Consider the following 22,208-nt stretch of genomic DNA (forward strand, 5'->3'; position numbering starts at 1 on the left):
AAACAGCTCTGAGGTGTCGGAATTGTTTCAAAGCTTCGGAACAATTCGGCACAATTGCTTCGAACGTTTCAGTGTTTCATAAAGCCTCGCTTTGCCCATCCCTAATTTTCAGTTCCATTTGATTCACGCTTCAGCATGGGCGTCTAGACACGCGCGCACGACAACCTCTGTTCATAAATATTCACGCTAAACTCCGCCCTGGAAACTCAGAATCTCAGAAACCGTATATCTGGTAACACCGTGATACACCTTGCCTGTAAAATGCCATAACACCCGACAAAAGAAGATATTTATCCGGATAGCATGACAGCGGTACCGACCGAGAGTATGAAAACATCGGATCCACGCATGATGCTGCAACTGTTAATTGTAAGGGTAGGCTATTTCCGAGGTGTAAGTTAACTGTGTGTAGGTTGCATTATCCATATGGATAACTATTAATCACGTAAGCAAGAGCTAACAACAGTAGCTTCTAGCTAACGTTAGAAATGTAATATCCACTGTTGTCAAAGGCTCATTAGAGTCGACAACTCATGAAACCTAGTTCGGAGTTCACAATGATTCAATAGTAACAACAGAGTTGATAAGGTGCTGGATTTAACAATTACGGAGATTTAGCACTCGGGAATCTAGCCACCTAGCACCACCGCCGTCTAACAATCCAGAGAAATATTCTGTGGTCACCGCTATTTACCGATTTCCGGCTCCCATTGACTTCCATTCAACACATGTAAACAAAACGTCATCTGCTCAAACTAACGCCGCTGACTTATGCCAGCAACCATTTCACTTTGATAATAAACTACATTTTGGTACAATATATATAGACCTGGAATAACAGAATTTGCCTTAAGCATTGAGGAGAAATGTTATGCAAAGTGTGAGCCCCTAAGACTGTGCCCATTGCCTAAATTTGTGGTCGTTTAATGTCGAATGCCAGAGTAATTACATTCCAAAACGTACCTTAATGATACTCCACAATTTATAAAGGAACAAAGTTTAAAAAGAAAAACACATTATATCAGATGAATTACACGAATAATTGACAAGGAAGTACAAGATCATTCGACGGTCGCTTCTCTTCTAATAAATATAATGGGCTACATTCGGCTACATTACATCTTTCAGGCCGCAAGATGGCGGCATTTCACTGCACTTCGGGCCTTTTTTGGATGTAAAAGCAAGCAGTGAAATTGCGTCATCTGGTGGTTGTGTAACGCAATAGCGCCATGAAATATTTAATTTAACAGGAAATTACGGTGGAAATCTTGTTTTTTCCTTACTAATTATTCGTGTAATCCCTCTGATATATTGTGTTTTTCTTTTTAAACTTCGTTCCTTTATAAATTGTGATGTGATATTAAGGTATGTTTTTCAATGTAATTACTCTGACAAGTGAGGCGGGATCACATCACCCAGCGGCAGCGACAAAAACGCAACGCTCAGAACTGAGGTGAAGTTTGATATTCGATATTTGGATATTCAACAGATATTCAATTTTTTTTTAATGCGGCCGGTTTCACCCATTGTTTGCAGACAGTGTTCAAACAGATGGCCCGTCCACTTGCTCCCAGCCGACCTACTTAGGGACCGTCTAAAGTACCTTCTGAATTACCTTCATAGTCTTTTTTTTTGTCAATAGCTTTGACATCATGACCTAGTTACTCCAAACCAATGCAGATTAGTTATCCTATGGACTCATCAGACACACCTCTTCTTATAGCCACTGTATGCACACTGTATTTTATATGAATATTTTAAAGAAAATACATTTTCTTTTTTTCAATACCTCCTAAGCCATGTGACCTAATGACTCCAGTGACTCCAAACCAATGCAGAATAGTTATCCTATATGGTTTTAATCAGACACACCTCTTCTTATAGCCACTGTATGCACACTAGGGCTGGGCGATAAAACGATAGCGATATGTATCGCAAATAGTTATTCACCATCATTTGTAAATTGGTAATGCCGGATAAAAGTGATTAAGCGAGAGGCAAATATGAAGCACAGCTGAAGAGGCACTGTCACGAGATGTAAGCAGCAACTCTGCAGGATAAATGTTTTTTTATTCAGTCATTCGAACATTATTGGTGTAAGTGTTGCTTTTTCCAGGCTATGTTTTCGATGGTAACCTACTGTCAGTCAAAAGTGAAAGTTTTGTCGTTGACTGACACCACCGTGAAGTTAGTTTCACTTTGCCAATGAGTTCAAATACTAGAAGAGTGCAAATGCGTGTAGGCTATACTCTGCTAGGTTTTAGTAAAGCATGATTTAGTGGAATAACTGTTCTATATGGTCTCGCTTGCAAGCAGATTTCTTCAAAATACTGATGCGCTGTTTGAATTTGCGCTGATTGCTGTTAAAGGGAATGACCGATGTCATTCTCATTGGTTTAAATCACGTTACACCCAAAACACACCCATGACCGGTTAACAAACCTTGTTGCGTCTTCCTCCCGCGTTTGATAACGAAAACACTCCCAATGTGGACTGGACAGCCCACTAAATGTAAATAAGCTTTTCGCCAGTGACCATGCGTTTTAAACTACGAAAATAGGGCCCAGAATCTCATTCATAGTATTCCACTAAATCTTGCTTTACTAAAACCTGTTTGCGACCAGCAGAGTAGCCTACATGCATCTGCACTCGTGTATTATTTGAACTCATAGGCAAAGTGAGACTAACTTCACCGTGGACTCATAGTCAACGACAAAACAGTTCTACAGTTACCATCGAAAACATAGCCTGGAAAAAAGCAAAACGTACCCCAATAATGTTCGAATGACTGAATAAACATCCTATGAATATTTATCCTGCAGAGGAGCTGTTTGGTAATGGTTGCTTACCTCTCGTGACAGTGCGTCTTCAGCTGTGCTTTATACAGTATGCGCCTTTCGCTATAGACCAGGTTTTTCTTGGTTAGAAGCGCAATGATTTTTAGAGGGTGTAAGATTTTTGGATCATGCACCAGACCACACCTTATATCATTAATTGCCACACCCCTGGGCGCTAGGTTTAATAAAAGTGGAGCGCGCATTGCGAAAATTGCATCACTTTATTGAGTGTTGGGCACATACTATCCACGAGTGCTGAAAAATGTATGTTGCCTCAAATTTACAAATAAGAAAATCATTGAACCTCCTTAATAGGATCTATTATTTATCATATATCTCGATTAAGTGAAAACATGGTGCACAAGAGTTAATATAGCTAGCAGCTCTGATTCTGATGTTACTCCAAAGATGTTATTTCTTTATATTATTTTTAGATTATTGGTGGGCTGCTTGCTTACTTAACACTCAAAAGCACCCAGCCTGAATCTCTAAAATTCCATGAGACTATTCAAGTATAACTAAATGTGATTCAATCTTGTTTTTCCAGTTGTGTACGATTGCATTAGGAACAGATTGTCAACAATCGGGAAGGCCTCTGTTTAAACTGGATGTGTCCTGGCCTAAGTACACTGAGGACTTTTCTGGTGAAGCTTTTGGTGTGGCTGTTAACCATGTAACTGGTTTGGTGTATGTTGCACAGGTAAGATGGCAAAAAGAACATGATGTGTTTTGCATTTCTATGAACTATGAATGTTCACAGTAACCTGTTAAAAATCATATTTTTTAAATAACCAGAGAGGAGAGAATGTAGCAAAAGTACTCGTCTTTAACGTAGATGGAGACTTCATACAAGCTTGGAATACCACGACTTTAGAGATGCCCCATGGAATTTTCCTTGCTAATGCACATTCCAACCCTTCTGTCTGGATTACTGATGTTGGAACAGGTGGGTTGTGCTATGTAAAAATGAACGGCATATTTGTAATTATATGCTTTGTGAATAATGCTTATTTCCTGTCTTTTGCTCATCAGGACCATATGGCCATACAGTCAAGCAGTACACTCCTTCAGGGAAGCTCTTGCAGATTTTGGGCACACCAGGGAAAGCAGGGTCAGGTGTGAATCCACTTCAGTTCGACCAGCCAGCAGAAATCTTTGTCCATGCTTCTGGTGAAATATATATTGTGGATGGTGATGGAGGCATGAACAACCGTCTGATTAAATTATCACAAGGTAGGCATGACCAGTTTCACGTAATTATCCATAATTATGAAAATGGTTTGCATCTATAATTGATTATATCAACCCTGTAGATCTACAGGTGGTCTGGGTGCATGGAGAGAAGGGCCAGGAGCTTGGACAGTTTTACATTCCCCATAGTGTAGCCGTGGATAGCTATCAGAGGGTATGTCTGAAACAGGATTCCGTAAGCATTAGCAGTATCATGACCAATTGCAAATGCTTGTTTCAACCAGCTTTGTCTCTTTTCTCCTACAAGTGAATTTATGTAGAGTTTGGTTACAAAATGCTATATCCTCCATTTTGGTGAATTTTCATAAAGTAATGTAGGGGACCTTTAATTGGGCTATTGTTATTTGATTTATCTTTACTCAATCAAAACAACACAACTGGATTTTTATTGATATTACCTGAAATACACAATTAAATAACATGACTTTTAATATTTTTTGAAAAAATGGAGAAAGCGTTTTGGAACCAAATTCTTCATTTACGCTATGAATACAGCACTGTACACAAATCTATACTTGTATTTTGTCTCTTCAGGTATGGGTGGCTGATAGGGGAAACAAGAGAATCCAGGTGTTCAATTCAATAACAGGAGACTGGCTTGGTACATGGGGAAGCTGCTTTAGTGAAGATGGACCTTACTCAGTTAGGTAAGACATCGATATATTGAAAAATCATAATAAGATATACGGTAGTCAATGGGTTTCCTAAACCTTTTGAAACTAAAAGTGTTCATAAATCGTAAAAGATGGCTTCTTCCACCCATCTGCTTACAGTATCCTGTGATTATTATTCATGCTTCCTATGATTTTTAAGACTGCAGCTGTCTTTACATGGAAGTCAGACAGTATTATAGCTTTACAAAATGCATACCTGTCTCAGTATTTGCTACAGTGGTACATCACACTGTCTGGTCTGGCTTTTTCCACTCCTATTCCTTAGTTCTCCAAATCAGTTGTTTCTCTAGTCTTCACTCTTCTCTTAATTTCTTCTTTTGTAAGTATGGACCACAAGTGGCATGTTGTGTTTTCTATGGGGGCGTGTCCACATAGCATCATTCCCTCTACTGCATTACTTATTTAATCTGTATTGTTTTACAGGCAAACTTCAAATCAGAAGTATTTTGTCGTGGTTCTTCTGAACAGTAGTCAGATCACTCTGCTGGAAGCTCCTCCGATTGGAGGGATCGGTCAGTGTCATGTTGTCAGTGTTATCCAGTTGGCAGATGATGTGAAGCCCCACCTGGTTGATATCAACCTCAAAACAGGAGCATTATATGTGGCAGAAATTGGTGCTCAGCAGGTTCAAAAGTTTGTGCCTTACACTCTAGATGGGAACACTGGAACTCATTTCAGGGCATGACAAACTGGTAAAATGCAAAATATTACCGTATCTTGCCCTTAAGAAAATGCTTATAATTGCAATAATAATTATTTAGCAGATGCTTTTGTCCACACACAACCATAGATATACAATAATAGATATACCATAACTCCAAGAGAATTAATTCATTATAGATAGACAGATAGTAATCACTAATCATTGTTGTAAATGACCTGTGGAACCCTGCTCCACTGGTACTTAAATTTTACATTAAAAAACACACAGGCAGATGTACCAAGATTGGCGCTGTTTACGCTGTGTTTGCCATTGCCAGTCGCCAGGAACACTGTACCTTCTTATTATACATTCTATTTACCAAATGTGAAATTCATCTCGTAGTTGGCACTTTTCTCTGCCCCTCTTATGGTGCCCAACTGAATGGTAACATCCAATCACATCCTGTTTGATATGTCCTGTTGTTGTCTGTCTATCTGACAAGCTGCATGGTGCCAGATACATTTCTGTGCCCTGATTCAGTGCTGCCAAAACTCCGCTTACCCTCTGTCTCTGGTCCTGCGATATGCTGTGTGAGAGAGGGAGTGGCTACAGTAGAGCAGAGAAAGCCAATGTGTGCTTCTTTTACTGATATATTTAACCATATCTTTTGCATTACTTATCCAAACAACATCAAACTTGGCACTGCACTTACTCTTGCCCGTAGGAAGACACATGCCATGTTTGAAACAATTGGACGAACGCATATTCGAGAGATATGCGAATAACGATTATGGCAATTCCTGTCATTTGACTGATACTGATCTCATTGTGTCTAAAAGTTTATTCTATTCACCCATTTACCCGCAATCTGGATTACAACTGCTTTTAGAAGGTGGAACATTTTCACACCAAAAAAGATATGCTTATAATGTATGTTTCAGACTCATCTTAAAAATGGATTCAAAAGGATTTTTTTTGTGTGCACTGGTTAGTATGCTGTTTTGTTATTTTTCTATAAGTGAGAGAGGTTTTGCACAGTACACAGAATTCTAATACATTTTTGGGTATTTATTGTGCATTTGTGTCTATAATATTAATAGTATAATATATTATTTATAATATAATGGTGTTGTCAGTATCACCCCTGTTTGTTGGTTGTTTTGCATGTAATACATATTTTTGACCATCTATGGCTCTGGTGTTGGTGCTTGACAGTTTTAAACTGGTGTGCACAGTCGGTATGCTGTTCTGTTTTTATGTATATTTCTTCAAATATTGCCATCTTTTTTAAGTAAGTAGTAAAGGTATCTGTAAATGTTAATTTACTATGTCATGGTTGATCACGACAGCCATAATACCAGTAATGGTGTGGGGGTATGTGTGGATGTGTACATCTGTTTCATGTCTGAAGAAGCGCTTGCACTCAAAATATTACATGTGGTGGTAATTGACCATTAAAAGAGATTGGGAGCAGCATCTATTGTGTGGAATTTATTTTAACTTGGTGTATTATTTCACATAGAAAACCAACCAAAGGCGTTTGTGACTTTTCCAGGACGTCATGCATTCAGGCACATTGTTGATTTGCATTTCAAGCGAAAACCTATCCTTTAAAAACTGCCGTCACCAGTATCCATTGTTTCTGATTTACAGTCAAGAGATAGTGAACTGAAATCTAAGAAGGTGAGACTGACTGGATAGGATTTAAGCCCTGTAAAAGCCCACAGGAGGCAATTTACCAAGATTTTCCAATTTATAATTAATTCATAAAGCTTTTATAAGTATACCCTTATTATAAAGTAGTACCTCACATTGTAAATCCCTGTAATTTATTATAAACCCAGGCATTTAAGAAGAAAAAATCTGTTGAGTCAATTCAAATTAAATATGTTTCATATCAGTCGATATTGATGATTAGTGCATTTTTTTTACCTGTTATAGCCTAAATGTCAACACAACCATGAAAAACACTCAAATGAATAAATGTAGGCCTACACATAAGTCTGAATGAAAATTTAAATCTCACATCTCACACATTTCTTCATATTACAGTGTTTCCCCGCAGGAAATTTGTTAGATATGGTTATGGGATTTGGCGAACACTTGTGACATACAAATACACAACAATATAATACTTAAATTTAGAATTTAACAGGGAACAATTTAAAATATTGGTCAGGCTACATACATTAAGGAGAACAGCAATAATAACAACAATGTCAATGTCAAAATCTCCCTTTATGCAGAGCAGAGGCAATGAGGAGCAGATGTAGTTTTTGACTAGCCTATGTAATTTTGTTATTGCAACAGCCAATTATGATCAATGAATATCGGCCAAATATCGGTTATTGGCCATGCTAAGCCAGTAACGACCTTAAAAAATGCATATTGGTCGACCTCTTTTGTTGTCCCATGTAGAGATTTAATTCAGATAGGCCTAGCCCTGGTCCTACGTCTTGACTAACATGCTGGCGTCACATGTCCCGCCCATCAATCCAGAGGAAATACGGGAAGAGCAGAAAGAAACCCAAGCAAGCAAGAGTGTATTAATAAAGCAACGTTAACATTTAAGACAGTTGCCTGTTTATGTCACGGGACGAAATCTGATCGCAGTCCATATTATATGGTTACAAAATATGGATCTCAGATTCATAACCAGAAGACACTACAGTCTCTTACTATGTGGGGTCATAATATATCTTATCTACGGTAAGCACAAGACTTTTATAGCTAACGCTAGCAGGCTAAGGAACAGGCTAACTGGAGTAACATTAGGTTAACATTTTTTGCGCTATGTTTGTGACTTACTTTTCGATTTCGTGTTATGAATTTGGGGCTTTTATTGTGCCTCTTCAATAATATGGGTTCTAATTAAAAATCGACATTCACTAACGTTAAAACCCAAGTGCTAGTTTGTAACGTTAAAGTTGTAGAAGACTGTAGTAGCTAAGTATCAAAGGGCTGCAGGAACTTAGCGACAGTAACGTTAACGTTATATTTGGGGCCGTCAGCTAATCAGTTATGCACATGATCCTGTCTCTTGGAACCAAACACAAATCTATTTTATAGGTGCTATTTTTGTTAAGGTCTTTGGCTAAAAGTGTAGTCATTTGAAAAAATTCACTCAAACTTAACTGGCTAGAAAGGGTGTGCTTGCTATTATGCTAACGTAGCTAAACATAGCGTTCTAGCCAATGATGGTAAAAATAATGTAACGTTACTGCGGGAGTGGACTACAAAAGATAATTAACCTATCTCTCTATCGCACCCTGTGTCTGGATGCAGCTCTGGTTTTAGGATTATCCTTTATCTGTCGTGAACTACAGAATGGATGTTAACATTAAGGCACGATTTGTAGTTTCCCCTTGTGTTTTTATAGGTAACGGTTATTCTAGGCTTTTTGCGGTGTCTCTTTTTGAGGCGTGTCTGAAATCCATCTTTAACGTAACAGGTCCTACGTTAATGTGAAGGACAGACACAGACACCTGCCGTTTCCAAGAGCCGTCCAGGTTCTAAAACTAGCCTATACATGACTGCTTTATAACAAATATGTAAAGTCTGTATTTAACAAGTCATTAACGTTACAGTGCATGCAAAATAATGCACTGTATTGTTATCCGGTGCATACATTAGCGTTATCTGTTACTTTCACAGTCAAAGAAAAAAACTAATATTATGAAGGAAATAGGGGAAGCAAATGGAGTTAAATAGGCCACATAATTTATTTTCTACTTATTCATAACAGCACAAATTGCAGATGTATGATTGTGAGATAACTAAACACAGATTGTTTGTGTGTAACCCTCACTTCTTAATGCACTGGTTGTAATTGATAGTAACTTTCCACAACGAATACGTTTTGTTTTGTCTCAAATACAGTTTATTGATTTACCTAATTTACCCATAGGTACGCTTTTGGTCACGGCTATTGAGGTGTATGCCCCTGAAGACGCATTCTTTGAAAATGGGACCACAGGAACGCTTAAATGTTCTTTCAAATCAAAAGAAGTTGTCAGCAGTGGAGCTTCAGTTACTTGGTCTTTTGCACCGGAAGGAGCAACAGACAACCCAACTTCAGTAAGATTGAAACTCATTTTTCAAAAGGCTTATGCGAGTTTAATGCATTTTTGTGCTCTTTGAGGAGGTACAGTCCTGGTCAAAGTTATGGGTAGGCCTACTCTTTCATTTAAAATACATAATAATGTCTTTAGATACACAAATTGATATTTTTGTATGATGGCACATTGCCTGTGAAGCAATGTTTGGTATTTGAGAAGTATTGTTCATAGACACCCTAAACTGTAGGACTAAAGACAAACCTGCTATCAATATGATTGAACCATTTAAAAGTTTGCATGCGTGGCTTGCAAGTATTCAAACTAGGAGTGTAAAGGTACAATTATTCTATAGGTCTTAGTTTTGGGACCTAAGCTTAAACATTGTTGAACAAAATCTGAAATGGTGCTGCAACTATTTCCTTTTTCTGATACAGATATTGGTCAGTCGTATTTCAGTGGGGTGCTAATCATTTTTGATACAAAAAAATGAGTTTACGAGACCCTCAATATCACCAGTTTTGCACTTTTTTCCATATTTAGGGCTTTATATAAAACTAATGGGCATGCAGTGCAAACTTTTAACAGCCCAATCATACCGAGAACATGTGTGTCTTCCACCCTACAAAGTTTGGGCAGGCTGGGAATAATACTTTTCAAGATGCCCAAACATGGCTTCCAAGATAAGGCACTCTTAAGGAGAGTGTAGAACTAGGGCTGTAACATATGCAACAATATATGCATATCGAAACTGAAATCATGACATTCATATCCAAAAGCCTGTGTCGGGTGTGAGAAGGCAGAAGGTCAGACTGTCCTGAATCTGGCAATATAAGAATCATGGTGGAGGGAGACTAACGGCTTCTACACACAGTTGCGTGCGTTGCAGTGCCGGAGACGCATCCCATTCACTTTACATCGGCTCACGTCATCCGTTGCTGAACTGAATTGTGGGTCCGTTGCGTCGCGTTTCTCCCGCGCACGCGCTGAGAAGTTCAGCTGTTGCTGCACTGACAGACGGCACTGGCCAATCAAGCCAATCGACGGACGGCACCAACCAATCAAATTACGGTTATACTTCAAGTGATTTGCATAGCTACCGTCGGGAACACCTACTGGCATGCGTTGACGGAACGCAACTGTGTGTAGAAGCCGTAAGGGGCTGAGCAATTTACAGAAATATATGGTGTGTGCCTTACAGAAATAAATTGCATTGTTTTATTTAGTGATGAAAAATGACATTTCTGCGCTCCACATCTGTGACACAAACGGATCTGATCTGAGCTTTTGCGTTAGCCTGTGTGTGCACTCATGACCATTCTCTACAACAACTTTTTACTGCATTGCAATGAACAAAGTAAAGGCAAAAAGTGTTTTTTTCTTGAACAAATTGGGATGCAATGTGAGCCTTGAATTGGATACCATTTTCTAGAGGAACACATGATAGCGTCAGATTATGAACATGCTTTGCCATAAAGAAATCACAAAAATGTGAGGTAGGTTGAGCTATATGAAGTTATTATTTTGCTGTCACTTCATGTGTTTGTATAATGTGATCCCTTTCACCTAGAAGGATGTGCTTGGTTCACGAGAAATTCAATCAGAGTAATGGGTGCGCAGGTGAACGCAGAGCAGTATAGACTGTAAATATGATGCAATATTATTTTTTTTATTTGAATACTTGATTGTACAGTCAAGTGCCTAGTCTCGTTGGAAAGTCCCACTTCTGCTCTGTCATGCAATAAAGGTTTTATCTCGCTGCAATGAATGGATCCGGAGCAATTTAACAGAGAAGAACGGGTGTGTTTTTGTGTTTTGGCACACCTCAGCTTGCCGTGGTGTATGGAAAACAGGCCTCAGTGATGGACATTATATGTACAGTTAAGAACAAAATTATTCATACCCCTGGCAAATATTGATGTAATGTTGATTTTCTCTTTATCAATATGTTTGTTCTGACTGAAAATGACACTGTCACATGCCAAAAGGTTATAAGACAATGTGGGAGAAACATGGAATTAAAAAAAAGAAGCGTTTTCATATTTCTTAACATTTTTATGAAAAATGGCATGTCCAAAATTATTCATGGTTCTTATAATATCTACCAAGCCTCTCCATGTCTCTACAATCATTGTAGACCACACCTTTTTAACAGCAATCTGGGTTTTCAGTCAGGAACGATTATTTGCCATCACTGTGCTCACGTTTTTGACGGATTAAGGTCTGGACTCTAAAATGTTGATATTGTTCTCAGTTAACCATTTCTTGCAAAAATCTCAATGTAGTCCCTTGTTTTAGTGTTACCGTTTACTTTGAAAAGTTCACCAGGTCCCATTGTCTGGAAAAAAAACTCCATTCACTCCATCTCAAAATGGATCACTTGCTCATCTTGGATGCTGATCATGGATCACTCTTCTCCAAATATGCACAACTCAGCTAAACCTTTATAAGGGCACACCTGGACAAAGAATTTAGCTTTCGCTGGATTTTTTTTTTGACCCAGGCCCATGGCCTGATATTGGCACCATGTCCATTTCAATTGTGGGGGTTAGAACAGTATTCTTTTGGGATGTTTTTCAACCAGGGGGACCTGGTGACCTTCTCAAAGTAAACGGTAGCACTAAAGCACGAGGCTACAACATTTTAGAGTGGCCCAGCCAGAGTCCAGACCTCAATCAGTCTGTGAAAAATGGGCCTTGCAACCCACATCCACACAGGATGGTGGCGACAAGGACACACTGAGGTTGGGCGGTGATGGGGTGAAGACACAGCAAACAGCAAACGTGGATTGTGGTGAAAAGTGCAGATTTATTTACAGTGCTATAAAAAACGTGTTCCGGCACAATGCCAACAAAAAATACTTTTCCAAAAAATAAACAAAAAATCAACCAACCGGTTTCTCAATTCAAGCACAATTCGCAAATTCACCAATACTCTGTATCCAACCTCTCAGCAAGCTGATACTCTCCAGACTCCCACCCTGAGAGCAAAAATCCCTCGCCTCTATCACCTCTAATTGGTAGATACCAATATACCAGGGTCATTTCCTCTATACAATGATAATCATCCCTTATGCATAGATCACAATCATACATGGAGCATAATTCAACATAATGTCCATATTATACAATAATAACATTTCAATATATGTATAATTAAATAATAATTACACTACAGTGCAGATAATCACTTTATATGGCAACAATAGTTCCCCCCCTTCAAAACAACAATTTCCCCTGTCCCAAACAGGGAATAAAATAGCCATTGCCCTGGGGATCGTGTTCCTTGGGGAAACAAAGTGATGCAGGACCAGGACGTGAAAGTAAGAGCTATCAGTGTATTGTTAATGTTTGTGTGCACAATGTATGGACTAACGGAATGCAATGGGTTATGGAGCAGAATCGACGGGTACCACGTCGTTCGCTATGATGTTTGCAGATGTTGGGTGAGTAACAGAAAGATGTGTAAATAGCGATCACTCATGAATGAATTGCATCGCGGTTCCCGGCACCGCGTGTAATTACAAACATGTGAAACTAAGTGCATGTAAGCGTGTTTGATCGTGTAGGAGAAGGTAGTCAGTTTAAATGTCACGGGGAATGTCAGGCGAGTTGGGGAAAAGGAGGGGCTACCTTTTCACACAGTCAAAAAACTTAGCACAAGGCCAAAGTAAGGCCAATGACAAATAATTGTTCCTGCCTCAAAACCCAGATTGCTGCTAAAAAGGTGCAGTCTACAATCATTGTGGAGACATGGAGAGCCTTGGTAGGTATTATAAGAACCATTTCGAGAGCTTTGATGGCAAATAAAGATGTTTCTATTGATTATTTAAAAAGGGTATGAATAATTTTGGACATGCCATTTTTCATAAAAATGTTAAAGATAAAAACTATTATTTTTTTTTGATTCCATGTTTCTACCACATTGTCTTAAAACCTTTTGGCATGTGGCAGTGCCATTTTCAGTCAGAACAAACATATTGGTCAAGAGAAAATCAACATTACATCAATATTTGCCAGGGGTATGAATAATTTTGTTCTTAACTGTATATATATATTTTTAATAGATTATGCCTCAATTGGGTGATGAACACTTTGTAACTGGAGTGCAGTTTTGCTTAGAGTATTGTGTTGTTGTGGTATGTCAAGATGAGGTAAGTAGAAGTTTCAGCAATTCTTAATGACTGACTGGTCCTTTCTTCTCTTTACAGTTCTTCTATTATACTGGTGGCAAGTCATACCCAGGATCTCTTGCACAGTTTGAAAAACGAGTAAATTGGGTAGGAGACCTAAACAAAAAAGACGCATCAATTCAAGTTGCCCAGATGCAATTCAGTGACAATGGCACATACTGGTGTGATGTGAAAAACCCACCAGATATAACAGGATCAGCTTCACATATAAAAGTTAGGGTTGTTATAAAAGGTGAGTCCAATATAACTCTTACAATGTTTACATTACCAGAATATTGGGGATATCCCACAATGCCCTGCATAAATACCAGTAACACTTGTCTGTAAATCAGTATTGAGAAAAAAGTGCCTGAAAACTGTCTTCCAGTATCGGTGGAATAGAAATTAGGTTTAGATGTTGTCGCTTTCTGAGCAGAATTTTTACATCATTGTTCTTTATTTTTCAGAATCCCTACCTCAAACCAGCCCAGCTATTATTGCAGTTGGAGTGATAGCAGCGGTTATATGTCTGATTGTCATTGCAGTTGTCACTTATTTCATCATTAGGAGGCAGGAGCCAAGTCATGGCTATGATGGGTAAGCTATTTGAAGAGTTATTGCCTGTTTGGGGCTGGGTGATGGCTGCTTTGGTTTATCTTATACTGAAGACCAGGTGTTTACCAAGTTTACCCTAAACATCCTTTCAGCCTTCCATTAATGTCCCTGGTGTGTTTGGCTGTGGTTGTCTCTAGGCACAAATGTATGTCACACGATATCATTTAGGAAAATGTTGGGCTTTATTCCTAACAGTCTCAACAATAGATGAGTAAATTCAAGTTAGATCGACCCCTCTCATCAAAATCTAGTTATTAGATTATGCATATAGTAATGAGTACAAACTGCTGACAGATTGGGTATGGTGCTTCCAGACTCAATATTTTCTAGTATTGAGCCATAAGACACAGCATGTAAGCATGGCCAAACTTCTCTGTTTTCATGTTGGAGCCTTTGTTATGTGACTACAAAACCAGATAGACTTGCTTGGATGGCAAATTTGGAGGTCTGCATTGTATTTCCTTTAATTCCAGTCTGTTAGTACTAGCAGCCGGTGTGTATTAAATTCACCTTATATTAGTATGTGGTATGAATAGGATATTATGGTAAATATGTAACATGCCGTTGTAAACATATTCATGAGCTGCAGGCCTCTAAGGAGTCTATATAATCTATAGGGATGTAGTAATACATTCAACTCACAATTCGGTACGATTCATGATTTTTAGTTCACAATCAGCTTTTCTCACTATTTTTTTTTTTTTTAACAGAATAAGCTGCAGACAAATTATGACTAAAGCATATTCCTTTATTTATATGAACTCAAGAAGAACACAAGGTCTGAACTCATCACCAATTAATGCATATTCTGTCTTAATCTGGCGCCCCGATGAGGTTGTTTTAAATTTGACTAATCTGACGTGTGAACAAGTGAACTCAAAAGCACTTGGGTCCACGTGCCCACAGAGACCCGGGTTCGATTTCAACCCAGGTCATTTCCCGGTCCCACCCCGTCTCTCCCACTCACTTCCTGTCACTCTCTTCACAGTCCTGTGTTAAAGCCTCCCAAAAATATTTCAAATATAATAATGATAATAATATTAATCATAATAAATAATGGTTTTGTTCTGTTTAGAATTGTAGAAAAAGAAAATATAATCGTTTAGGCTCCAGAATGTAATGGATTTGTCTTTGGCCCATGCACATGTTCAACCATTTAATGTAAAATGGGTCAGTATTTTTGTGTGGTAGAAGAAATGAAGAGGAAAGTGCATCATCCTGTGCTTTATTGGCTAGCCTACCTCATTCTGCTGTCACATATAATTGTTTTTGTAATGGATATAGTGACACTGTATAGTGAATTGCTCTATATTGATAGTACAATGTAAGAAAATGTATGCATCATTACTTCCACAGAAACTTGCTGCTATTCATATTCCATGCTTTGTATGAGGTTAACAAGAGATGAAGTTAAATTAAGTCCCTTACTAGCCTTCTAATCTTTGCTGTTTATCTTAATTTATCTATTACCCTACACCCTTACTGCACTTGCATGGAAACTACATTTTTGAGCTTTTCTTTGTGTAAAAGAAATAGGCTAACAGTTTTAATGCATTCATTTTCTCTGTATACGTCAACTGAAATGCCAAGACTAAAAACCTTTGATGTTGATATTTGTAATGGATATTGAAAGGTTGAAGGTTTTACGTAGCCTCTTCCCTTTACTCCAAGCACTGAGTTGGACTTATAAATGATCCTGATCCTCTTGACCATCCCCCAGAATGTTCTGCAGTGATATCCCCACAATACTGGTTTTCTTAGAAAATAGAGGTAAAGATAGGAGGAAATGTTTCTAATTATCTCAAAAGTCAGTCCAGCCTCTTGGTTTTGAGGAGAACAAGAGGGTAATCCTGAAGACTTTGTAGTAGAACCCGACCAATATGGGATTTTGAAGGCCGATATCGATGTTTGAGTATTTCAAAAGCCGATAACCGATATATCGGTGATAGTCATTTTTAACCAGCACAAATGTTCTCACATAACAAAGTTTTGTTCCTAGGTTTCTTAAAGGAGAATTCCGGTGTGATATTGACCTAAAGTGTATCGAAACATGATACCGAGTGTGAACGTATGTCTCATAGCCCATCTCGGCTTGTCCCCTGCACTCCAAAATCTGGTGCTAGTTAGCCGATGCTACCAACATCTTCTTCAATAGTGGTGCTTCGGCATCGGGCTAGCCATGCAAATAAATCACTGTTTTACACCCATTTACGAGGCTCAATGTATCTCCACACTTCATTGGTAGACTTCCTAGGGCCCTGACATTTAAAACGAGACATTGAGAACTTTGAAAAAGCACTGGTAGTTTACTTACAAGACGATTTATACAGACAGTATCTTCACGAAGTTTAGCGTTTGCAGCCATCTTGAATTTAGTCACGATAAGTCGAGCAACGAGTAAGAATGAACAGCTATGATAAGGGATCAGATTCCAAAAATAATTCAGTGGAAATGCATGGATTCCAGTTGCTGCTACTGGAAGAAACTGGAATCCATGCATTTCCACTGAATTATTTTTGGAATCTGATCCCTTATCATACCTGTTCATTCTTACTCGTTGCTCGACTTATCGTGACTAAATTCAAGATGGCTGCAAACGTTAAACTTCGTGAAGATACTGTCTGTATAAATCGTCTTGTAAGTAAACTACCAGTGCTTTTTCAAAGTTCTCAATGTCTCGTTTTAAATGTCAGGGCCCTAGGAAGTCTACCAATGAAGTGTGGAGATACATTGAGCCTCGTAAATGGGTGTAAAACAGTGATTTATTTGCATGGCTAGCCCGATGCCGAAGCACCACTACTGAAAAAGTTGTTGGTAGCATCGGCTAACTAGCGCCAGATTTTGGAGTGCAGGGGACAAGTCAAGATGGGCTATGAGACATACGTTCACACTCGGTATCATGTTTCGATACACTTTAGGTCAATATCACACCGGAATTCTCCTTTAAACAGTCATGGGTGTGTTTTGGGCGTAACATCATTTAAACCAATAAGAATTACATCTGTCATTCCTTTTAACAACGTGCAGCGCAACTTCAAACAATGCATCGGTATTTTAACAGTCAGCGGCGCATTTGAAGGATCTGCTTACGAGCTCTATGGAACAGTTATAACACTAAACCATGCTTTACTAAATCCTAGCATAGTATAGCCTACACACATTTGCACTCGTATATTATTTGAACTCATTGGCAAAGTGAAACTTCACCGTGGTGTCAGTCAACGACAAAACAGTTATACATAGTTAGTTACTTTCACTATTGACTGACAATGGGTTACCATCGAAAACATAGCCTGGAAAAAGCAACATTTACCCTAATAATGTTCGAATGACTGAATAAAAAAACGTTATCCTGTAGAGGAGTTGCTTACGTCTGGTGACCGTGCATCTTCAGCTGTGCTTCATATTTGCCTCTCGCTTCTCGCCTAATGACCTTTATCCGTCATTACCAATTTGCAAATGATGGTGAATAACTACTTATTGTGAGATGTATTTCGTAATCTTTATTCTAATTATGTTTCCCATTGTAATCGTGTAATTTGTAATGTTTTGCATGGATGTGTACTGATGCGTGTTCATGGATGATAGAAGGATGGAGTGTTGTGCACCCACCCATATTACTGTTGATAAAGCGCTCTTAAAATAACATATAAACAACTCACCATGGACGTTTGACCAGGTTTCCCTTCGTCAGTGGCGTAATGCGTTTTAGGTAGTGTATGATTGCGATTTTTAGACAACACACCAGACCACTATTTAGGATGTTCATTGCCACACCTCCTCCTGGCGCATTGTTTAAAAATGAGACGTGCAAAATACGAAAATAAACCTTTCGCTGGGAAAATAACGAGTTTTCCACCATGCGCTAGTGCATAAAAAGGGCCCTAAAGCTTCAAGCCCATTATATGTTCTATGCACTTTAGTTTTGACTCTGAGCACTACCAGGAAACCAGTGCCAGTAGATCTAAGAGACCTTGTAGGTTTGTGTTTTGCAAACATATCTGGAATATATTTTGGGCCCAGCAAGTTTAGTATCTTATCTTACAGGGACTTTGATATTATTTTAAGAGAGGTTGCGGATCATTTTAGCTGAAAATGTTGAAATTTTGGCAATTTTAATGCCGTTTAGGAAGGGCAGAAATACCTTATAAATGTTTTTTTTTAAAGCGGTCATCGCCACATAGGCTATTTGCTACAATAAAGCAACACATGGCTCTGGAGAATTGTATCACTTTTATGAAGTCGCTTTGCTTATTAGATCCTAAGCTATGTGAGAGCTAAGTACAAACTGATAGGGTTGTCTCCAAAAGTAGTACAGAAACACTGAACAGGGGATTTTTTTCATAATACAGTTTAGCCTCTTTTAAAATAAAGAAATGCGAGCAGCAGAGGTTGTAGGCTTCAGAAACCTTAAGCATGTCTTTCACCTAACACCTGCTTCACTCTCATTGCTAACAACTCATCCCTTTAATGCCCATTCTGCTTTCCCTCATTTTTACACATTTGAAAATAATATACCAAAGCATTTTTTATCAGATTTATTTTTCATTTATACAGGGCAGTTGTTTTAAAGTCCCATTTAGAGTACCAGGCTATTGCAGTAGACAAAAATCAACCAATTCTGTGAATATGTAGATTGTACTTTACAGTCATTTTTTATTCTGCTCCTTTTTTTGCTTGACAGACTTTCTTTCAGGGAACATATCTCTTGATTTTTGTCTAGTTTAGCACACAGTACTGTGCAGAAGTTTAGTGCATTTGCCCTAATATAGGATAACTCTTCTGTTTATAAGTAGTAAATCACTATTTTTTGAAAGTAGTAAAATTGATATAGGTATATTTGGTTTACTTAACTATGCATAGTAAAAAGTGTTCATGTAATTTTGAAAGCATCCATGTATTACAACTTTTTTTCATATGTGCCTAAAGCATTTTGCACAGTACAGTATGTCCATTGCATTGAGTACTTCATATTTCTGAATCGCCCATTTCTCATGCCATCTGTATTTATCTCCATCTCTGCGTGTGCTTGTGGTTGTATGCTTGTTTGTGTGTGAATCTGCTATGTTTTGTGTGCAATTGCTTCCTGAACCTCTCAAACGAAATCCACCCCAATGCTGGCAATACAAACGTGATACTTGGCAAACCTATGCTCAAACTAGCTGCAACTCCAATGACACCATTAGCTCCCAAACCCTACGTCAAGGAAAGAAGGCAGAGTCCAGTATGGAGAGTTCAAGGTGTAGCAGCCCATCGGCTCCTGTTCAGGTAGGAGTATTCCAACGCTGCTACCAATTGGTTCTTCTGCTGGCCTGGCATTCTGTCCCTATGCTCTGCTTTGCTCCTGCCAAACACAAAGAATTAGCTGCCTTTTTATTAGGGGGAGGGGGGGGGGGGGCAGGTTAATATTTGCCACATGGTTTTCTCATTGCAGCTCACTGGACTATTTTTCTCTATTCGTGTGTTGTAATGGGTGCAATGGTCTATCCTCTTTTACCACAACATTAAGGATTTTGATGTCTATTGGATCAGCTATGGTTGTCTTTTCTCAAACATACTTCTGATTACAGGGGCCGGTGATTTATGCTCAACTTGATCACTCTGGCAACAAGAACTCATCTGCATTCCACAAGGTGGAGCCAGTGGTCTATGCTGACATCCGTAAAAACTAGATCATCAAGAGGAGACCAGATGGGACTGGGCTTTAGGAGTCATTGTTCGCTGCTTCTGAATGGATTACTGCTTTGATGATTTTGTGTTAAAATGTGATGCATTGTGGTTTATAAATTGCATGTCAAGTTATATGTAGAGACCATAGCAGTCTAGATAACACTAGATCTTACAATGTAAGTCATTTGGCTGGAAGATTGATATGATTGGCCATATATTTTGGATGCTTGTAGTGTTGCTCTTGCTCACTAATAAGCATCTCACTTAGTCACCATGAAGGTATCTCTATGGTTCTGTAAACTCTGTGTTGCAGTGCATCTAACAATGTCTTGTAAATACCGCTACTAATGTTAAATAATGATACTAGATAGAAATTAGAAATTTGACCACAGAGCAATGTGAACAGAATTTTATTGTACAGAAGTGTTGTGCTTGTCTGTAATTTATTAAGTAACAAGCACAAAGAGTACTTTAACATCTGAATATGATACAGTGGGGAGATGAGAGTATCATAATTCCTAAGAAATGTTGAACAGGCAGTTCTTGGTTTAAACTTAACGTTCATACAAATTTAGCAAATTATACATTTGCTTTTCTCTGCTTTTGATGCCACCTTTGTAATTATGTTTTTTTAAAGATGTGTGTATTTCTTTTATATATATTGCATTGTGATTAGTTTTAGCTTTGGTATCAAACTTTAATTTCAGAGCCATCACTGTTAAACCTTTGGCGTAATTTTACCAATGCATATGTTGTATGCAAATACACATATTTGTGTGACACCAAGGCATGTAACCACCCAAAGAATGTTAGATTTGCTACTGATTTTTTTTTTTTTTTAAATAACCACCACAAATATTAACTTGAACCACAATTAGTTTGTTACTTCCAGCCTGGTTTTAGTTTATTTCAAACTAGATCCTCTCTTAATGTCTTAATTTGTCTTCCATTCTTCCATGTTTTGACAAATCTTGTATGGTCAGTGTCTGCAACACTATGGGCAGGTTTCTTGTGCATGGATTAAGCCTAGTCCTAGTCCTAGACCAAAAGAAAACCCCAGTTGAAAGGACTAGGCTTAATCTATATACTGGTTGAAAGTGTCAACAGTGAAAGCCATTCCTTTCCAATTTTTTTGTACGGTCTACTTAATTAATCAATTTACATAATCTAATCTAGTGATTCATTCCAGTCTAGTAATAAGGAGAAGGTGTGTGAGTGTTTGGTGTCGTACCAGTCGTAGTTGTAAGACCCATAGTTTGATCAGACATGAATATCAGTGAGTAAATTGTGTGCGTTGCCTTATTGTTTAACGGTTTATTATTGCTGTCAAGGTATTGTTGACAGTTGCTGTACACACCTGATGGCCTTCATAACACATGCATATGCAGGTTTTCTCTTGTTCCCTTGTATGTGGCCATTTAGTTACTAGTGCCAGATATCTTTAAAATGGCATGACCAGTCTCTCAGTACCATATCTGAAGTGTATTTTACATTTGCCTTTTGCTGTATTTGGTACACTCCATCATGACTGTTTATGCAGCCTTATACACAGGTTTACCCAACTTACTTTGTAGACATTCCTAAACCAGTGACCAAATGCTGGATTGCTTATTTTGCAGTGAGGTGGGTGAGTGAACGAGCGAGCAAGCCTACCTTTTTTCTAATCTCAAAATGCCTTTGTTATCTGAATGTTTTTGCTACCAAGCATTCCATTTATGTTTTTGAGAATGAAATGTAACCTTTCCTAGGGTATGCATCTATTTTCAATTGTCTTGCCATAACTGCACTATTTCCTGTGTATTGGTTCCAAACAAGCACTACTAAACCTGTTATATTTGTCCCTGTGTCTCAGAACTGGAATGACATTTAAAAAAAAATAGTGCCTTCATTTCACCTACTAACTTAAATGGCTGAAACTCACTGAAGTTGAGGAGTCGGATTTACTTGTTTCATTGTACTTTTGTTTATGACAACATGTACCAGATGCTCCAATTTTATATAAAATAAATGTCAAAGTTACCTACAATTAGTTGTTTTCATATATTGCTTGTGATATAATTTGTGAAATGCTACAATGTGTTCGTACAGTATCAAGATGGTGGTCTCACTTGGCCAGTACATTATTTCAGGAAGTATGGAAAGCTGAAAAAAATATTAGTTTTGGGAGGACCATGATACATACTGCAGTAAACAAGTTGCCTTGAGTAATTGATCCATACCCTATAAATATAGTTCAACAACACTCATTCATAAAATCTGTCAAATAATCCCTGTAAAGATGCCCTCGCCACA

At 38.3% G+C, this 22,208-nt stretch overlaps 2 protein-coding genes across 2 annotated transcripts; both read left to right on the forward strand.

Annotated features, from left to right (window-relative positions):
- The first annotated feature begins 192 nt into the window (after positions 1-192).
- Positions 193-6,881, forward strand: LOC121710003 (NHL repeat-containing protein 3-like). The gene is made up of 7 exons (XM_042093794.1): positions 193-369; positions 3,385-3,537; positions 3,633-3,783; positions 3,870-4,070; positions 4,151-4,242; positions 4,623-4,735; positions 5,186-6,881. The coding sequence occupies exons 1-7, from the start codon at positions 304-306 to the stop codon at positions 5,445-5,447; spliced, it is 1,038 nt and encodes a 345-aa protein (XP_041949728.1). The 5' UTR covers positions 193-303; the 3' UTR covers positions 5,448-6,881.
- A 1,007-nt stretch (positions 6,882-7,888) lies between these two features.
- On the forward strand, positions 7,889-21,942 carry mpzl1l (myelin protein zero-like 1 like). Its single transcript, XM_042093797.1, has 6 exons — positions 7,889-8,114; positions 9,313-9,482; positions 13,671-13,884; positions 14,099-14,228; positions 19,409-19,514; positions 19,817-21,942. The coding sequence occupies exons 1-6, from the start codon at positions 8,042-8,044 to the stop codon at positions 19,916-19,918; spliced, it is 795 nt and encodes a 264-aa protein (XP_041949731.1). The 5' UTR covers positions 7,889-8,041; the 3' UTR covers positions 19,919-21,942.
- Positions 21,943-22,208: the final 266 nt, after the last annotated feature.

The sequence above is a fragment of the Alosa sapidissima genome, chromosome 5 (assembly GCF_018492685.1).
Source record: "Alosa sapidissima isolate fAloSap1 chromosome 5, fAloSap1.pri, whole genome shotgun sequence".
NCBI lineage: Eukaryota > Metazoa > Chordata > Actinopteri > Clupeiformes > Clupeidae > Alosa > Alosa sapidissima.

Coding starts and splice junctions, on each gene's coding strand:
- LOC121710003 (XM_042093794.1), top strand. CDS start 304: ATGACAGCGGTACCGACCGAGAGTATGAAAACATCGGATCCACGCATG. Junction 3,538..3,632: donor GTTTGGTGTATGTTGCACAG/GTAAGATGGCAA, acceptor TTAAATAACCAG/AGAGGAGAGAATGTAGCAAA. Junction 3,784..3,869: donor GATTACTGATGTTGGAACAG/GTGGGTTGTGCT, acceptor TTTGCTCATCAG/GACCATATGGCCATACAGTC.
- mpzl1l (XM_042093797.1), top strand. CDS start 8,042: ATGGATCTCAGATTCATAACCAGAAGACACTACAGTCTCTTACTATGT. Junction 9,483..13,670: donor CAACAGACAACCCAACTTCA/GTAAGATTGAAA, acceptor TTCTCTTTACAG/TTCTTCTATTATACTGGTGG. Junction 19,515..19,816: donor GCCCATCGGCTCCTGTTCAG/GTAGGAGTATTC, acceptor TTCTGATTACAG/GGGCCGGTGATTTATGCTCA.